Source organism: Microcaecilia unicolor, chromosome 3 (assembly GCF_901765095.1).
Source record: "Microcaecilia unicolor chromosome 3, aMicUni1.1, whole genome shotgun sequence".
Taxonomy (NCBI): Eukaryota; Metazoa; Chordata; class Amphibia; order Gymnophiona; family Siphonopidae; genus Microcaecilia; species Microcaecilia unicolor.
Window position 1 is genome coordinate 389,456,574 of NC_044033.1, and position 19,108 is coordinate 389,475,681.

General features: G+C 41.1%; 1 protein-coding gene across 5 annotated transcripts in view; it reads right to left on the reverse strand.

Moving 5' to 3' along the window:
* Window positions 1–19,108, reverse strand: part of NCOA1 (nuclear receptor coactivator 1) — a 660,387-nt gene that overhangs the window by 488,394 nt on the left and 152,885 nt on the right. For all 5 annotated transcript variants that reach the window (XM_030198687.1, XM_030198689.1, XM_030198688.1 and 2 more), the window contains one exon: window positions 13,395–13,500. In XM_030198687.1, coding sequence (XP_030054547.1) covers window positions 13,395–13,483 — 89 coding nt within the window. In that variant the 5' untranslated portion in view covers window positions 13,484–13,500. The remainder of the gene's footprint in view (window positions 1–13,394; window positions 13,501–19,108) is intronic.

Consider the following 19,108-nt stretch of genomic DNA (forward strand, 5'->3'; position numbering starts at 1 on the left):
GACAGCATTATGCACTTTTAGAAACCCACTCCAAAACAAAAATAGGGAAAACATTCAGCAACCTCAAAAAAACTTGGTATCAAAACACCAGAACAAACCTGAAATCAAAATACCTAACAGCACAATAACTATCAAAAATCTCATTAATATAAAGAGGAAAAAGACCTCAAAAGTGTGCTGTGACACTTATGTCAGCAATGAGTCAGCATAAGCTCGACTCAGTTAATATCACTGGTCAATAAAAAAAACCTTCTTAATTACGTAAATACATAAATATTGCCATACTGGCAAAGACCAAAGGACCATCAAGCCCAGTATCCTGTTTCCAACAGGGGCCAATCCAGGTCACAAATACCTGGCAAGATCCCAAAAAAGAACAAAACATTCTGTACTGCTTATCCCAGAAATAGTGGATTTTCCCCAAGTCCATTTAATAATGGTCTATGGACTTTTCCTTTAGGAAGCTGTCCAAACCTTCTTTTTTTAAAACTCTGCTAAGCTAACAGCCTTTACCACATTCTCTGGCAACAAATTCCAGAGTTTAATTACACGTTGAGTGAAGAAAGATTTTCTCCGATTCGTTTTAAATTTACTACATTGTAGCTTCATTGTATGCCCCCTAGTCCTAGTATTTTTGGAAAGTGTAAACAGATGCATCAAAATATTTTTAATGAAAACTTTCAAATCATCATTTTCACTTCATCATAATATATTTCAAAATAAGAAAAACAAGCACATAGCTTAAATATCAAAGTCCTGACAGGAATGTCTGTTTCACTTATCATAAGCTTCAGCAACTTCAGTAGTTGGAAAGTAGGACAAGTGTGGGGGGGGGGGGGGGAAGGGTAGAATCATAAAGTTGATTGGTGAATAAATGATGGGGAGGGGAGGACATTCTTGGGGTTGAAAGTAGTGGTATCACGGTGATTTGTTCATGTAACTGCCTATATGAGATTGACAAGGTGGCAAGTTGCTGACTGACTTGTTTTATGATGCCAGTGTTTAACCATGTGCAGAGTGCCGGGATAAAACTCTGACCACATTTTTTGCAAACAAAATAGTATATGCCTATGTTTGCTAAGGTACACTATGAGGCATATTTTCAAAGCACTTAGCCTTTCAAAGTTCCATAGAAACCTATGGAACTTTGGAAGGCTAAGTGCTTTGAAAACATGCCTCTATGGGTTCAGGATAATCCGCCGAAGGCGGAGAACTCGAACATCCCACGGAGAAACACAGAATAGGAGAGTGGAATGTTTGACCACAGAAACCAAACACTGGAAAGGTGGATTCTTAAAGAAACAAACATTTATTAAATCAAAAGACTCGACACAAACGTTGTGTTTCAGCCGCTAGGCCTGCATCAGGAGTCTCAGTTAGTGGAGAGCATCTGATGCACGGATGTAGTGAAAGATTGAATAAAAGCTGGTCTTTAAAAAGGCCTTCGCAAAAAAACACAGTGAGCGATGAGTAAAATTTCAGCGTTTGCCAAAAGGGTTTCTGTGGTCAAACATCCCACTCTCTCTTCTATTTTAAGGTACACTATGGGAACATAGAAATGTATATGTGCGTTAACGTTTAATGCGCCTTAAATTTAAAGGTGCGTTAGAAACGCTAACACACCTTAGTATACATACTCCATAGTATGTTATCATAGACGCCAACATACTACATTATGTGACCACACCCTGAATATTATGTGCAGTTCTAATCACCACATAAGAAAAAAAGAATTAGAAAATGTATGGCTTTAAAAACCAACATCAAAATTTAAAAATTTGATGTGCCAAGAGATCGACAACTAATGAAGCTCCTGAAGTTTGGGAGTCACAAGATCAACCCTACTCATGCCCCAAGTCAACCGGGCAGCACAGAGTTTTGAGTTACCTGCAATGCCCTCAAAGTTTTTTTTTTTTTGGAAGTCCACAAAAAAAAAAGAGCATTGCACTAATATAAGTGAGGCAAAACATAACTCTGCATTACATACTGAAAAAAGTTCTACAGAGAGCAAGTCTTTAAGCCTCACAATTAATCACAGTAAAAAAAAAAAAAAGACAATTTTAACAGCAGAAATTTGTTGCTTAAATGACAACACAGTATCTAGAATTACTCCTAAGCTTTTCACGGAACCCAAAATAGGAAAGGATATTTTCAAACCGAAAATTTGAAACGGGACATTTTTCTCCAAAACAAGATCATCATAAAATTCGGGTTTGCCAATACTCAAAGAGAGAGCATTAGCATTCAATCAGGCTCGTACTGCTCCAAGGGATTGTTAACACCTTCAAGTTGAGATGACAAAGGAAAATAAAACTGAAGATCATCAGCATATAAACAGTAACTAACGTCCAAATCCACTAGTTTACATATTGGGGGGAAAACAAACAGATGGGGCAGATAACGAAGAACCCTACGGTACCTCTTGACTTCACAGACATCCATTCTGATTTTAAGGACATTTGAATAACCTGAAATTTTCAATCACTCAAGAAAGATCTAAAGCACACTAACATTGTCAGAGATACCAAATGATTTTAAATACTCAAGCAATAAGACATGATCAACGGTATCAAATGTGGCTGCTACATACAATGATATTTTTTTAAAACAAACTCTCTCTCCTCTGTCCAAGCCTAACCTAATCTCATCCAGCATAGGCATTAATAAAGTTTCCATATAGAGATTAACAAAATTCCCATATAATATTTGGCTCTAAAACCAAATTGAAAAATATCAAGTAAATAGTACTGATCAACAAAATCAGATAACCGAACTAAAACCAACCTTACTAGAATCTAGAACAAACTTTTTTTTTTTTTTTTTAAACAAAGGACAGTACAGCTGCTCTCTTCAACAAAACCGAATAAAAACCAGCCAATGTATATGTGAAGGAGAAACCAGCCGATGGGTCCCATGGGTGCAGTTTCGCTTTTCTTTTTTAGTGCACCATCATTCTTGAGTGCTGACCTGTCTTCAATAGGTCACCAACTCCAGTAGTGAGGTTTATGCACTCTATAGTATTTTAAGGGCAGTTTTTTTGTGCAATTCATTTAGCAGTTTGCGCTCTCAAGAGTCCAAGCGTTTTCACAAAGTGTTTTAGCAGCAACACGGTACTGCATCATGGTTTCTTTTTTTCTCCTCCTTCAGCCTCAGAGTGGTGCTCTCTTTTGCCGCGCTTTATTCAGCATCTATTTTTTTGGCTTTGAAATAGATGCAGTTTGATCCGATTGCTAGTTTTTTTGTCTCTTTTCAATTGATAATAGATTTTGGTTGGGTATATTCTTTGTTCTTACAAACATGCTACCAAATGATACCACTACACAATTTATAATGTTCTCAATATGTATTCTTAGTAGTCTCTTTAGTATGGAATAGAAAGACATTGCAATTTTTTTGTTCCAAAATACAGGCTTATGCCTTGTTTTAAACACTGGACATTTCTGCACCACCCTAGTCTTATCAGCATACATCTAACCAAGGTATGATTTTCATGTTGGATTGTCTTTGGACCATGTTTTAACTTAGTTTTGCTACGTTATCTCTAATCTTATTGACATTTTGCTACAATTTATACACATGATTATTGGATTTGTTTCATTTTTGTTATGCTCTAATTGTTTATTCATTTTAATTTTTTTGTATATTTTACTTGTGTCAATGCAATATTATTTTGACTCCTGATTTGTTTACATGTTTTTAGTGACTCCTGAAGAAGGCCCTTGTGGGCCGAGACACGACTCGTGTCGAGTCCTAGATGTTCAATAAAAGTGCAAGTGGGTACATTGTCTGTTGTTCCCTCTTTTTTTCGTTGTTATGACTGACTTGCAATCTTGTGCATCACACAACTGATGAGGGACCATAGGAGAAACACATGCAGGGGCTCCTCTTGCAGCTACTCATGGATTAAAGTATTGATGCTCTGGGTCTCCTGCTCCTTTCACCTACTGAAGAACCAGTGGGCCTTGGCGTTCCACCAAGATGCAATCAGACTGAAGAAAGGTTGCACCCCACTGGAACACAAGCATTTGTCCCAGCTCCCATTCACCTGGATCCAAAGCATTCTAGATAAGGAAATCTACTGCACATTTTCCACACCTGCGATATGTGCTGCAGAGATGGCTACCATAAGACTCTCCGCTCACTGGCAGAGCAAGGTGACTTCCACGGAAATAATTCCAAATTACCTGCATTAGTAGCTACACAGACTATAAATACATATTAAAAAATGTTCAATTGTATGCAAATGCCAAAAGTCTAACAAGTACAAGAGTTAGAATACATATATATAAATGGAGAACTATATCTAATAGACATCTCTGAAACCTCATGAAAGGTGGGCAACCAATAGGTTACTGTGATACCAGGATAAAAATTATATCAAAATGACAGGGTGGATCACATCGGTTAAGGGAGTGATGCTATATATTAAGAATGGCAGAGTCAAAAAGGATTAAAAATTCTGCAGAAACAAAATGTAATGTGGAATCTTTATGGACAGAAATGCCATGCTTTTATTTATTTTCCACATTTGTAACCTGTTTTGAACCAAAGCACAATACAAGTAAACCTATATGAACTCAATACATATTAAACAATTGCCCAGTTAACACATTCAAAAATAATTTCCAGCTTATAGTAGAACTCATCAACAAATCTAAGTTCATCCCTCTAAAATGCCTTCATAAAATAATGAAATCTTTAAATATTTCTTAAACTGTTGCTTATTTGAACAAAGTCTCAAATGTCCTGGAACATTGTTCTACATACTCATACAAGCAACTGAAAAAGCTGCTAGTATGAGTATCAGCAAAATGAAATGCATGTATGATGGGGAAGAGTTTATTCCTGGGGTTATACTACCACCCACCTGGACAGGAGGAAGAGAAAGACAGTGAAATGAAAATAGACATTAAGAAAGTTAACAATAAATGTACTACTTAAGAGCTTCATTACATGCTCCCAAATCCTTGTATTTTTGGAAAGAGCAAACCAGTCATTCAAATCTACTCATCTCTTTCCACTATGAATTTTATAGACCTCTATCATCTCCCCTCAAGCCATCTCTTCAAGCTGAACAGCCCTCCCTCAGTGGCGTAGGAAGGGGGGGCGGTGGGGCAGTCCGCCCCGGATGCACGCTGCTAGGGGGGTGTCTGCTCCACTGGTTCACTGCTTTCTCTGCCCCGGAACAGGTTACTTCCTGTTCCGGGGCAGAGAGAGCAGGGAACTAGCGGAGCCGACGCAGCTCCCAGCGATCTGCACTTGGGTCGGGGCGGCCCTCCCACCCGCCCTCTTTGTTAAGAATGCGCTCCGGGGGGGGGGTGCGCAGCAGCGAACCGCCCCGGGTGTCAGCCGCCCTCGCTACGGCACTGCCCTCCCTCATACGGTGAAGTTCTTCAAGCTCCTTTATCATTTTGGTCACCCTTTTCTGTATCTTTTCTAATTCCACTATATACTTCAGAAGTGGTGACCAAAATTGTACACAATACTCAAGGTGCAATTGCACTATGGGGCAATACAAAGGCATTATAAAATTCTTAGTTTCTTCTCCAATCCTTTCCTAATAATTTCTTACATTGTATTTGCTTTCTTGTCCGATGCTGCACACTGAGCAGAGGATTTCAATGTATGAATGACACCTAGATCCTTTTCCTGGGTGGTGACTCCTAACGTGGAACCTTGCATCATGCAGCGATAAATCTGGGCTACTCTTCCCTACGTGCATCACTTAGTAGATGACATTTAACGTTCAATTTTGATGCCCCATCTCCCAGTCTCATAAGGTCCTCCTGCAATTTTTCACAATCCTCTTGTGATTTAACAACTTTGAATAGCTTTGCCTCGTTAGCAAATTTGATCACCTCACTCGTTATTCCTGTTCCAAGGTCATTTATAAATATGTTAATAAAGCAGTAATCCTAGCACGGATCCATGGGGAACCCTACTATGTACCCTTCTCCATTCACAATACTGACCATTTAACCCTACTCTCTGTTTTCTATCTTTTAATCAGCTCTTAATCCACAATAGGACACTGCTTCCTTTTCCATGGACTTTTTAATTTCCTCAGAAATTGATTATGAAGTACTTTATCAAATGGCTTCTGAAAATTCAGATACACAATATCCACCATCTCACCTTTACCTACATGTTTAATCATCCCTTCAAAGAAATGTAGCAGATTGGTAAATCAAGATTCCCCTAGGCTAAATCCATGTGGGCCTTGTTCCATTAATCTATGATTATATATATGTTCAGTAATTTTGTTCTGTATAATGGTCTCTACCATTTTGCCCAGCACTGACATCAGGCTCACTGATCCATAATTTCCCGGGTTACCTCTGGAACCTTTTTTAAAAACTGACGTTACATTGGCCTTCCTCCAATCTTCTGGTACCAGTTCAGTTTAGGGTTTGGTTTAAAATTCTAGTTTTAACTTTCAGAGCCCTTCATAATGGGATGCTGGACTACTTATCCCGTTTCCCCATAACTTATGTTTCTGCATGTTTATTTTAATCTCTCGATCACAGAATGATACTTCCTTCCATGCACGCTGGGAATCTATGAGCACTGCTTTCTTTTTCCTCACAACCTACTACTGGAACAGTCTACCTTTAAACCTAAGACTAGACATCTCCCTTAAAACAATTCAAGCGAAACTTAGACACACCTTTTTACTTTCACTTTTAATGTGGATTAGTGCTGTCAGGCACAGCATGGCAACTGGAATAATTATATATATATGCTATGTGATGTGTGATTGAATTGTTCTGTGTGATAGTGTTCTGTCTTATTTTTATATTGGAGTTCTTTATCTTATTTAATTTTTTTTGTACATCGCTGAGATTTGGTTTTTCCATATTTGTCAATTAACCAAATTTTAAGCAAACCAATCATGCTTGATTTTAAAGAAATTACAAAATTGCTAATAGTAGATCTCCAATTTCAATTTTAGTTCTACCAGTACTCTGGGATGTATACCATCTGGCCAAGATGATTTGCTACTCTTTAGTTTGTCAAATGGTCTTATTACATCTTCCAGGTTTATAGAGATTTATTTCAGCTCCCTCAACTCATTTATATGTTGCATTTGTATCCCACATTTTCCCACCTATTTGCAGGCTCAATGTGGCTTACATAGTACCGTGATGGCGATCGCCAATTCCGGTATGACAGATACAGAGTGGTAGTGTGTTAAAGTTCACGAGTGAGAACACATTAGGTAATCAAGGAGGAAGAGTTAAGTTTTGTCCAGTTCTAGTATTAGTTTCATTGTGTTGCAGGATTCAGGCCTTTAAGTTGGATCATTAGGGTATGCCTTCTTGAACAGGTTGGTTTTTAATGATTTCCAGAAGTTTGTTAGATCGTGCAATGTTTTCAAGACATTTGGTAGGGCGTTCCATAGTTGCATGCTTATGTAGGAGAAGCTAGATGCGTAAGTTGATTTATATTTTAGACCTTTGCAGCTTGGATAATGGGATTTAGATATATGCATGCTGATCGTTTCGTGTTTCTAGTTGGTAAGTCTATGAAGTCTGCCATGTATACCGGGGCCTCACCGTGAAAAATTTTATGAACCAGGGTGCAGATTTTGAACGCAATTCGTTCTTTGATTAGGAGCCAGTGCAGTTTTTCTCGTAAAGGTTTGGTGCTTTCGAATCTTGTTTTTCCAAATGTAAGTCTGGCTGCTGTGTTTTGGGCCGTTTGGAGTTTCTTAATGATTTGTTCTTTGCATCCCGCATAGATTCCTTTGCAGTAGTCTAGGTGACTTAGTACCATTGATTGTACCAGGTTACGGACTATTTCCCTCGGGAAGAAGGGTTTTACTCGTTTGAGTTTCCACATTGAGTGGAACATTTTCTTTGTTGTAGCTTTCGCTTCGCTTTCTAGCGTTAGGTTTTGGTCGATTGTAACTCCAAGAATTTTCAGGTTGTCTGAAACAGGAAGGGTGTAATCAGGGGTGTTTATATTGGTGGGTTTCTTCCTGTTGTATTGAGATGAGAGGATGAGACAATGTGTTTTTTTCTGTGTTGAGTTTTAGTTAAATTGCATCCGCCCATGAGTTCATGATTTGCAGGCTGAGTTTGATTTCGCTGGTGATTTCTGTTAGATCATGTTTGTATGGGATGTATATTGTGACATCATCTGCATAGATGTAGGGGTTAAGACCATGGTTGGATAAGGATTTGGCTAGTGAGGTCATCATTAAGTTGAAAAGGGTCGGTGATAGCGGTGATCCTTGGGGTACTCCACATTCTGGTTTCCATGGTGCTGATATGTTCGAGTTTGATATCACTTGGTATGTTCCTGTGGTTAGGAAACCCTTGATCCAGCTGAGCACGTTTCCACCAATCCCAAAGTATTCTAGGATGTTTAGTAATATATTGTGGTTTACCATGTCGAACGCACTAGACATGTTGAATTGTAGGAGAAGTATGCTTTTGCCAGTTGCAATTTCTTGTTTGAATTTGGTTAGGAGAGTAATTAGCACTGTTTCAGTGCTGTGGTTGGAGCAAAATCCTGATTGTGATTTGTGTAATATTGAGAATTTGTTTAAGTAGTCGGTAAGTTGCTTGGTTACCATGCTTTCCAACAGTTTGACTACCAGAGGGATAGATGCTACCGGGTGGTAGTTGGTGATTTCATTTGCTTTTTTTTTTGTGTGTGTGTGTCTTTAGGTATAGGGGTGAGTAGTATGTTGCTTTATCCTTAGGGAAGAGTCCATGTTGCAGCATGTGGTTTAGGTGAAATGTGAGGTCAGTTCTAAAGCGTTGAGGGGCGGATTTTATCAGGTAGTTGGGGCAGGTGTCCAATTTACAGTGAGTCTTGGCAAACCTGTTAATCACTTGGTTGACTATTTCATCGGTAATGAGAGCGAAGTTTGTCCAGAATCGGTGTGCTGGATATTCACCGTGGGTTGGGTCCACTCAATAAATTTTTCGATGTCGGTGGTGTTCTGTGGTAATGTATTGCGTAGGTTTATAATTTTCTCATTAAAATATTTGGCAAGTTCGTCTGCAGATGGGGTGTCTGTGTTGGCTGTGGTAACCAATGTGGTATCTAGTAATTTGTTCATGAGTTGATACAATTTGTTCGTGTCTTTGTAGTCTGGTCCTATTTTGGTTTTGTAATCCTTTTAGTTTGTCTCTCTGCATATTTGTATTTTCTTTGGATTAGTTTCCATGCGTTGAGTGTGTGTACATATTTCATTTTTTTCCATGCTCGTTCAAGTTTCCTAGTTTGTGTTTTTAGTTTTTTCAATTCTTCAGTATACCATGGTATCGAGTTATGCCTGCGTGCGGTTCTTGTTTGTAGTGGTGCTATTTTGTCTAATATTCTTCTGCATCTGTTACCCCAATCTAGGAGACAGTGTATCGAGTCCGTTTGTGCTGTCCATGCATTGTTGTAAATCTGTTGCCAGAATATTTCAGAGTCTAATTGACTTCTCGTGGTGTAAGTTGTGTGTTCTTGTGTATGGTGTGAACCTTTTTTCCGCCATTGTAGGGATAGGTTTAATTTGTAATGGTCTGACCATGGTGTGTCTGTTCATTTTGTGTCTGATAGTATTAGGTTCTGGTCTGTGGACAATTTGTGTGTGATAAGGTCAAGTGTGTGCCCTTTAACGTGGGTAGCTTGCATATGTGGCCATTTAAGGCCCCATAATTGGTGGAATTCCTTGCATTCTCGTGCATTGGTAGAGTAAGAGTCTTCTAGGTGAAGATTGATGTCACCTAGTATAAGTAAATTGGAGTTAGATACGCATGTGTTTGATATTAAATCCATAAAGTGTGATTGACATTTGTTCCAGTTACCTGGTGGTATGTAAAACAAGACACAGTTTAGGTGGTCAAGCAGGGTTGTATGATGGATTCTGATTGAGGATATTTCAAGTTGGAGTATTATGGACTTGGCTACGGTTACTGTGGTGAAGTAGGATCTATTAGTGCTATGCCTCCACCTCTTTTTTCTTTCCTGGTCCAGTGAGTGATTTTGTAACCTGGGGGGCAAAGATCTAGAATTATGGTGTCATTTTGATCATGGATCCAAGTTTCATTGATGAATAGTAGGTCGAGTTTGTCTGCCATGATCCAGTCTGTTATTATTGTTGATTTATTAACTACTGATCTGGCGTTGATGTATCCCACTTGAATTATTTGGTAGGGGTCAACAGTGTTTGGTGTTCTGTTGACTTTTGTTAGTTGTTGATTCTCTTGTAGTGTGGGTTTATTATGCCCTTTCTTTCCTTTGTGTTGATGTTGTCCAAATTTTGGCAATCTTCCATTGTTTTGGTTGTTGTCAGTTTGGTGGGATGTGTTGTGTCTGGACAGTCTGGTGAGATTGTGTATTGTGGGTATGATGTTGCTTTCAGTGAGTGGGGTGGTTAGTGGTGGATCAGGGATATGGAATAAATTAGTAGAAGCAGTTTGACGGTGTTCATTGTGGTGTCGAATCGCTTTAGGCGGTTGGAAGGCTGCGTTAGAGGGTTGTGTTGTGGTTTTGTTCTTTGGGCTAGTGTCTTGTGATCAGGTCTTGTGGATTTGGTGATTTTACCGTATGGGCTTAGGTCTCTTGAGGTCAACAGTGGCTCTGGATCTCTTATAATGCTGGTGAGCAGTGGAGGTGGATTTTTTGGTTAATTAAGAATAATTTACACGCTATTAGTTGTTCAGATATATTTCCCGTAGATCTGAGATGTAGAGATGTGTCAAAGTTTGGAGGTAGAAGTCTTATGAAAAGGTGGCTTTAATTCACTTTAATGCACTTGAGTAGGTGTGAGGGTGCTATAATTTGACTCCACGAGTTTCTGCATAACTTTAGGTGACTGTCAGATGATCGAGGGTATTGTCCTAGGGCGCTAAGGCTTCGTAGTCCGTGCAGCGCAAGTGACAGGAGGTTGAAAGAGACTGTCGTTGCGGGGAGAGGCAGTGGTCATTGAAGTGTGGGCAGCTCAGGGCTGGGTGGTTGGGGAGTAAGCTCCTTGCACGGTAAATGCGGTGCTGTGACTTGCGGTGGTTCCTCAAGTCGTAGGGTGCTAAGTCATTGGCTGGAGGTAGGAAGCAGCTGTTTGTGGCCCAGGGTTCTCGCTGCTGGTGTGCGCCAGATCTGGGTTCCTCCATCTGACAGTTAGGACCTCATGTGCACCTTTCTTTAAATTAGTCACCTTAAACTCCTCTTACTGTTACATCGTCCGGTGCTCTGGGACACGAGGTCCAGCTTTGGGTGCCTCCGCTACTCGGGTCCCTCACTGCAGGGTTGCGACATCAGTTTGGGGTGGAAGTTGCGTGGCGTCGGCGCTGGGGCCCTGGCGACGCTCTCTTCTATTGCTCACCATGCGAGTCCACCACGGGACGAGAGCCCGCCACAGAACGCGCTCCGGTTTGACAGCAGGCCGTTCGCCAGTTCGGCAGCATTGTCCGCCGCACTGCCACGCTGTGCCTCCCGTGTGTCCGGCATTTGTGGTCGGGTCCGATCAGGTGCAGCGCTCCTTACCTCGATCGGGGCTTGGCTTTGGAGCACAGAGATTGTGGCTCGCTCCGATGCGTCCTCTTGGGCCGGGCTGAAGGATGTTCTTTTAGCTCCAATAGCCTCCTTCACCTTACTTTTTAACTATGCTTGCTGTCATTTGGCCTTCCTTCCACCTTTAATATGTGGCATATACCTGGTCTGCGCTTCCAGTATAGTATTTTTGATCATCATCCATACCTATTAAGTTCTGACCTTTGCAGCATCTCCTGTAAGTTTTTTTTTCCATCCTTTTTCCTCATTTTATTATAGCGTAATCAGACTAAATAGGACTGGACAAGTTCTTGGGAGGAAAATTCAATAAAGAAAAGTATTAGCCAGGTAGACTTGTGAGAGCAATTGCCTATCTCTGGAAATTAACTATGGAAATTTGATCTATATTTTTTGGGACATGTTGGGTACTTGCAATCTGGACTGGCCACTATCAGGATACAGGGTTCGACAGACATCAGTCTGACTCAGAATGGCTTTTAAGATGTTTCTTATGCATTAGTTATTTCCAGAAAGATGTCATGTAACCTTTTATATCATGTAAAGATTTGCGCTTACTTCTGGTCACTTCAAGATTCATTAAAACATACTGAGATTTGCTTAGGAACCAAACTATTTGGGGCCCAATATACAGAAATTGCCGAGTTCCTAAATTTATGTTCCTAAATAAGCCTCCTAAATTTGTACCCTATTTTCAGCCAAACTTAGGATCTTAGCTTTAAGCTGAAAATTCATCTTAATTTAGGATGCTCATAAATTAAAGCCTGTCATTGGTTTGCCCAGATTTATGAGCAGAATTTATGAACCTAGTACTGAAAATTAGTGTTAAGCCCTAATCTTTTTCCCTGCCCTAAATACACCCCTGACATCCACTCTTTATGTTCCTAAATTTAACAATTTAATGAAACTGAGTAACAAATAAATGCGCTCAGCCCTTTATGAGCATAACTCTCAAAATTAGGAGCATAAAGGCTTTGAATACTGGTTTCAGAAAGAAACTGAAAGACCATCGATTTAGATGAGCATACGTAAATTCTTGAAGTTTTTAACATTGGTTTCTAGTAGAATGCTGAATTTTAGTTGATGTTTGCTTTTATAGAAAGAAGCATTATTGTGCATCTCTCATTTTCTGAAGGATGTTCCTGTACCTCGTCCTTGGGACGAAATTTCAGTAAAGAGCCCTGTATATTAAGCAACACTAAGGGCACATTAACACTTTTAGTGCATGCTAATGATTAGAATGTGTTAAACGCTAAGTCACCCACAGGAACATATGGGCGACTCTAGCGCTTAGCGATTTTAGCATGCACTAAAAACACTAGTGCGGCTTAGAAATAAAGGGCCCTAAATGTGTTAATTTTATGTTAACTTATGAATGCATTAAGGTAAGCCACTTAAGAATGTAAAGATAGGTGGCTAAGAAATCTAACAACTTAAAATAGATTAAATTTGACCAGAGTTACCTAAATACCTTTGGTCAGAACTGCAAGCTAGTGACTCACAAATCTTGATACTTAACCTCTTGTTTTCTTATTCCAGTAGTCAAAACTATTTCCATTACATCCAAGGATCAATTAAAATGGAAAAACGTATTAACCACTCCAGCAAAGAGGATTTGATGCTATAGCACTGGTACATCAGAAATTCAACAGTAAAGCATACTTTTGTCAAGCACATATAAACCTTATTACTTTCACAGCTGCAACTGTTGACAGCTCCAGAATGGCACTGAGAAAGCTTAAAAGGAAAAACCTTTTCTTTCAAAGGGCTATGTGTCATACAGGTATGCTATGAGGGCAAGATTGGTGTGGTGGAATGAGGGGCCATAAATAGAGGAAACTAAAGACAAACTGGATATAGATAGGAAGAAAAAATATGCTTACCTAGGCACCAATCCATCACATGGGGACCCTTTCCTCTTTCTGGTATCATGATTAGTGGGCTCTGTCGAACTGTCACCAAGGCCACTCATATTGAGCTACTTCACACCTGTAAGAGAAGAGAAAGTTAGGGAACAGGCAAGCTAGATCTCCTAATCACTCTGGGACTAGTAGATATCATTTTTTAATCACATTAAGGTCTGTAAGTAAAGCTAAACATATACTCACTTACCTGCAAATCTACAAAGTCAACAGGGATTAACCATTAAAATGAGAAGACATCCCACAATGGGCATGACTTTAAACACAATTTTTAAAAAATCCACAACTTAATACTGAAAAAATATCCCAGTTTTTCAATGAACTTTTTGAGAATATGTTCTGTTAGTAAATCACTTTGGAGCCCTTCTATTAAGCTGTATTAAGCAGTTAATGAAGGGATTTCAGTATGGTAGGCAAAAGCACAAGCCCACACTACTGTCAACTGTAAAACAGAAACCTTTGAATTAAAAAAAGGCCTCACCAGCTTCCTAATGTGGGAGTGGGCCAGGTCTTGACATGACCAGGGCTGGCGGAGATATAGCTGGCTCTGACAGCTAGCGCATAGGTCATTACTATGCAACAGCTGTGAGGTCTGTTGATAGCACAGACAAATAGTGCAGTGGGCTGAGACCCCAAGATCTGGGATCAATTCCCACTGCAGCTTCTTGTGACCCTGGGCAAGTCACTTAACCCTACATTGCCCCAGGTACAAAAACTTGTATTGAAAGTCCACATGGGACAGGAGAAAATAACTACATATAATAAATGTAAACTGATTTGGCTGTACCACAGAAAGGCAGTATATCAAATACATAACTCTCAAACCTCAACATTGTCTGATCGGGACTACTTCAAGACGGGGTGAAGTTGGAAGTAATCCTGTAGCCAGGATCAGCCCACCAGGGGAAGCAATATCCTCTCGCATCGAGGATGTGTCTCCAGGAGCTTCTGCCCAGGAGGGAAGGATTAGGATGGCCATTGTAGTTGGTAATTCGACTATTAGGCATGTAGATAGCTGGTGCAAAGGTGGCAGATCTCACTCAGCACCTAGATAAGATTTTCGACAGCACTGGGAAAGAGACGGCTGTCTTGATAAATGTAGGTACCAATGACATAGGAAAACGTGGGAGGGAGGTTCTGGAAGTCAAATACATATCTTCACATGCCACCAGCCTCTCCTTTATAGGCACACAACTTTGGAACTCACTACACAAAGACCTGAGACTCACAGAAAACTACCTAAAATTCAGAAAAAACCTAAAAACACATCTGGATCTGCCTAATCCCACACCACCATACATCACGAAAAGTTCAGAAATGGAAAACAATAATATTAACTTCTCTCACAATATGCTAATATAGCATATTGTGAGATGGAACTACAGTGTAGTAAATTTAAAACAAATCGGAGAAAAGTTTTCTTCACCCAACGCGTAATTAAACTCTGGAATTCGTTGCCGGAGAACGTGCTGAAGGCGGTTAGCTTGGCAGAGTTTTAAAAGGGGTTAGACGGTTTCCTAAAGGACAAGTCCATAAACCACTACTAAATGGACTTGGGAAAAAATCCACAATTCCAGGAATAACATGTATAGAATGTTTCTATGTTTGAGAAGCTTGCCAGGTGCCCTTGGCCTGGATTGACCGCTGTCGTGGACAGGATGCTGGGCTCGATGGATCCTTGGTCTTTTCTCAGTGTGGCATTACTTATGTACTTAACCTAAGCGTTTATTGTACTTCTGTATTATGTACTACATTAAATTTGTAACCCCCTTTTTAGCAATATATAAGCCACATTGAACCTGCCATATGGTGAGAAAATGTGGGATACAAATGCAATAAATAAATAAATAAATGTAGATCTCCCAGAGTAGCATTTTCAGAAATGCACCCCGTTCCATGCAAAGGGCCTAAGAGACAGGCAGAGCTCTGGAGTCTTAAGGTGTAGATGAGGTGATGATGCAGGGAGGAGGGTTTTAGATTTGTATAAGGAATGGCAAAGTCAGATGCAAAGCGCTGATAAGGAAGGCAAAAAGGGACTTTGAAAAAAAGATTGCATTGGAGGCAAATACACATAGTAAAAACTTTTTTTTTTTTAGATATATTAAAAGCAAGAAGCTGGCAAAAGAATCGGATGGACTGCTAGATGACCGAGGAGTAAAGGGGGAATTCAGGGAAGACAAGGCCATAGTGGATAGGTTAAATAAATTCTTTCCTACGGTCTTCACCGAGGAAGATATGGAAGAGATACCATTGCCAGAAATGGTATTCAATGCTGAGTCAGAGAAAATGAATGAAATCTCAGTAAAACTGGAAGATGTAATGGGGCAATTTGAGAAAATGAATAGTAGCAAATCACCTGCACCGCATAGCGAAGATATTTACCTCCCTGTAGCAGGTCTTCTCCGAGGAGAGCAGACATTGTACGTCGACCCAAGAACTGGCATTTTCCAAGCAAAATATATGAAAAATTTGTCAGAGTCTTCTGGCGCGCAAGCAGCGCGCATGCGCAGATGACTTCCCACCCATCACGCGAGTGTGCCCCTCCAGTTAAATCAAAAGCATATAAACAAATAACTCCAAAGGGGAGGTGGGTGGGTTTGTGAGAACAGTCAGTCTACTGTCCTCAGAGAATACCTGCTACAGGTAAGTATCTTCGCTTTCTCCGAGGACAAGCAGGCTGCTTGTTCTCACATGTGGGGTATCCCTAGCATTCAGGCTACTACTACTACTATTTAGCATTTCTATAGCGCTACAAGGCGTACGCAGCGCTGCACAAACATAGAAGAAAGACAGTCCCTGCTCAAAGAGCTTACAATCTAATAGACAAAAATAAAGTAAGCAAATCAAATTAATGTGTACAGGAAGGAGGAGAGGAGGGTAGGTGGAGGCAAGTGGTTACGAGTCAAAAGCAATGTTAAAGAGGTGGGCTTTCAGTCTAGATTTAAAGGTGGCCAAGGATGGGGCAAGACGTAGGGGCTCACTCAAAACACTGAACACTGGTTAATTGGGCTTCACAACGGCAAGGACATAACATAGATTAACCTGAAACTATATACAGCAAGTTGAGAGTGCAGCCTGGAACAGAAGAAAAACAAGCCTAGGGGGGTGGAGTTGGATCCTAAGCCCCGAACAGATTCTGCAGCACTGACTGCCAAAACAGACTGTTGTGTCTGGTATCCTGCTGAAGGCAGTAGTGAGATGTGAATGTGTGGACTGATGACCACGTTGCAGCCTTACAAATTTCTTCAATGGAGGCTGACTAAGTGAACCACTGACACAGCCATGGCTCTAACATTATGAGCCGTGACATGGCCCTCCAGAGTCAACCCAACTTGGGCATAAGTGAAAGAAATGCAATCTGCTAGCCAATTTGAAATTGTGCGTTTTCTGATGGTGGCTCCCCTACTGTTGGGATCAAAAGAGACAACCAACTGGGCGGACTGCCTGAAGGACTTCGTCCGCTCCACGTAAAAAAGCCAATGCTCTCTTGCAGTCCAAGGTGTGCAAACTGCTTTCGCCAGGGTGGGAATGAGGATGGGGAAAAAATGTTGGCAAGAGAACTGACTGGTTCAGATGGAAATCCGACAATACCTTCGGCAGAAACGTAGGGTGCGTGCGGAGGACTACTCTATTGTGATAAAACTTAGTATAAGGTGCATGCACTACTAAGGCCTGAAGCTCACTGACCCTATGACCTGAAGTAACTGTATAATACTGTCTTGCCTCTGGGACAGAAGTAACCTTCCGGACATCTCCTGGTCTCGAGTAAATCTTTACTCCCCCAGGCAGAATTCCAGGCAATTAAAACTCTAGCCAATAAATAAGTATTAGACATAATAAATGTTTATTCAAATTGTCAAACATAGTAACATAGTAGATGACGGCAGAAAAAGACCTGCACGGTCCATCCAGTCTGCCCAAGAAGATAAATTCATATGTGCTACTTTTTTTTATTTGTACTGTCCTCTTCAGTGCACAGATCGTATAAGTCTGGCCAGCCCTATCCCCGCCTCCCAAACCACCAACCCCGGCACAGACCGTATAAGTCTGCCCAGCACTATCCCTGCCACCCACCACCGGCTCTGGCACAGACCATATAAGTCTGCCCAGCACTATCCCCGCCTCCCAACCACCAACCCCGCCTCCCAACCACCAGCTCTGGCACAGACCGTATAAGTCTGCCCAGCACTATCCCTGCCACCCACCACAGGCTCTGGCACAGACCGTATAAGTCTGCCCAGCACTATCCCCGCCGCCCAACCACCAGCCCCGGCACAGACTGTATAAGTCTGCCCAGCACTAGTCCCGCCTCCCAACCACCAGCCCCAGCACAGACCGTATAAGTCTGCCCACACTAGCCCCGCCTCCCAACCACCAGCTCTGCCACCCATTCTAGGCTAAGCTCCTGAGGATCCCTTTCTTCTGCACAGGATTCCTTTATGTTTATCCCACGCATGTTTGAATTCCGTTACCGTTTTCATCTCCACCACCTCTGGCGGGAGGGCATTCCAAGCATCCACCACCCTCTCCGTGAAAAAATACTTCCTGACATTCTTCTTGACTCTGCCCCCCTTCAATCTCATTTCATGCCCTCTCGTTCTACCGCCTTCCCATTTCCGGAAAAGGTTCGTTTGCGGATTAATACCTTTCAAATATTTGAACGTCTGTATCATATCACCCCTGTTCCTCCTTTCCTCCAGGGTATACATGTTCAGGTCCGCAAGTCTCTCCTCATACGTCTTGTAACGCAAATCCCATACCATCCTCGTAGCTTTTCTTTGCACCGCTTCAATTCTTTTTACATCCTTAGCAAGATACGGCCTCCAAAACTGAACACAATACTCCAGGTGGGGCCTCACCAACGACTTGTACAGGGGCATCAACACCTCTTTTCTTCTGCTGGTCACACCTCTCTCTATACAGCCTTCTAGCTCAAAGAAGAGCGACCAAAATGATAAAGGAGATGGAACTCGTATGAGGAAAGGCTAAAGAGGTTAGGGCTCTTCAGCTTGGAAAAGAGATGGATGAGGGGAGATATGACTGAGGGCTAGAAAATCCTGAGTGGTGTAGAACAATGGAAGTAAATCGATTTTTTACTCGTTCCAAAAGTACAAAGACTAGGGGACACTTGAGGAAGTTACATGGAAATACTTCTAAAACAAATAGGAGGAAATATTTTTTCACTCAACTAATAGTTATGCTCTCAAACTCTTTGCTGGAGGATGTGTTAACAGCGGTTAGCGTATCTGGGTTTAAAAAAAGGTTTGGATAAATTCCTGGAGGAAAAGTCTATAGTCTGCTATTGAGACAGACATGGGATACAACTGCTTGCCTGGAATTTGTAGTATGGAGTGTTGCCACAATTTGGGTTTCTGCCAGGTACTTGTGACCTGGATTGGCCACTGTTTGGAAAACAGAATACTGGGCTGACCCAGAATGGCTACTCTTATGTTCTTATGAATTACAAAAAATAAAGAGAAGAAGTACAACGAAAATGATAAAGGAGATAGACTTCCCTCCCTATGAGGAAAGGCTAAAGCGGCTAGGGCTCTTCAGCTTGGAGAAAAGACAGCCGAGGGGAGATATGATAACATGTCTACACTAAATGGAGTGGAATGAGTAGACATGAATCACTTGTTTACTCTTTCCAAAAATACTAGGATTAGGAAGCACGC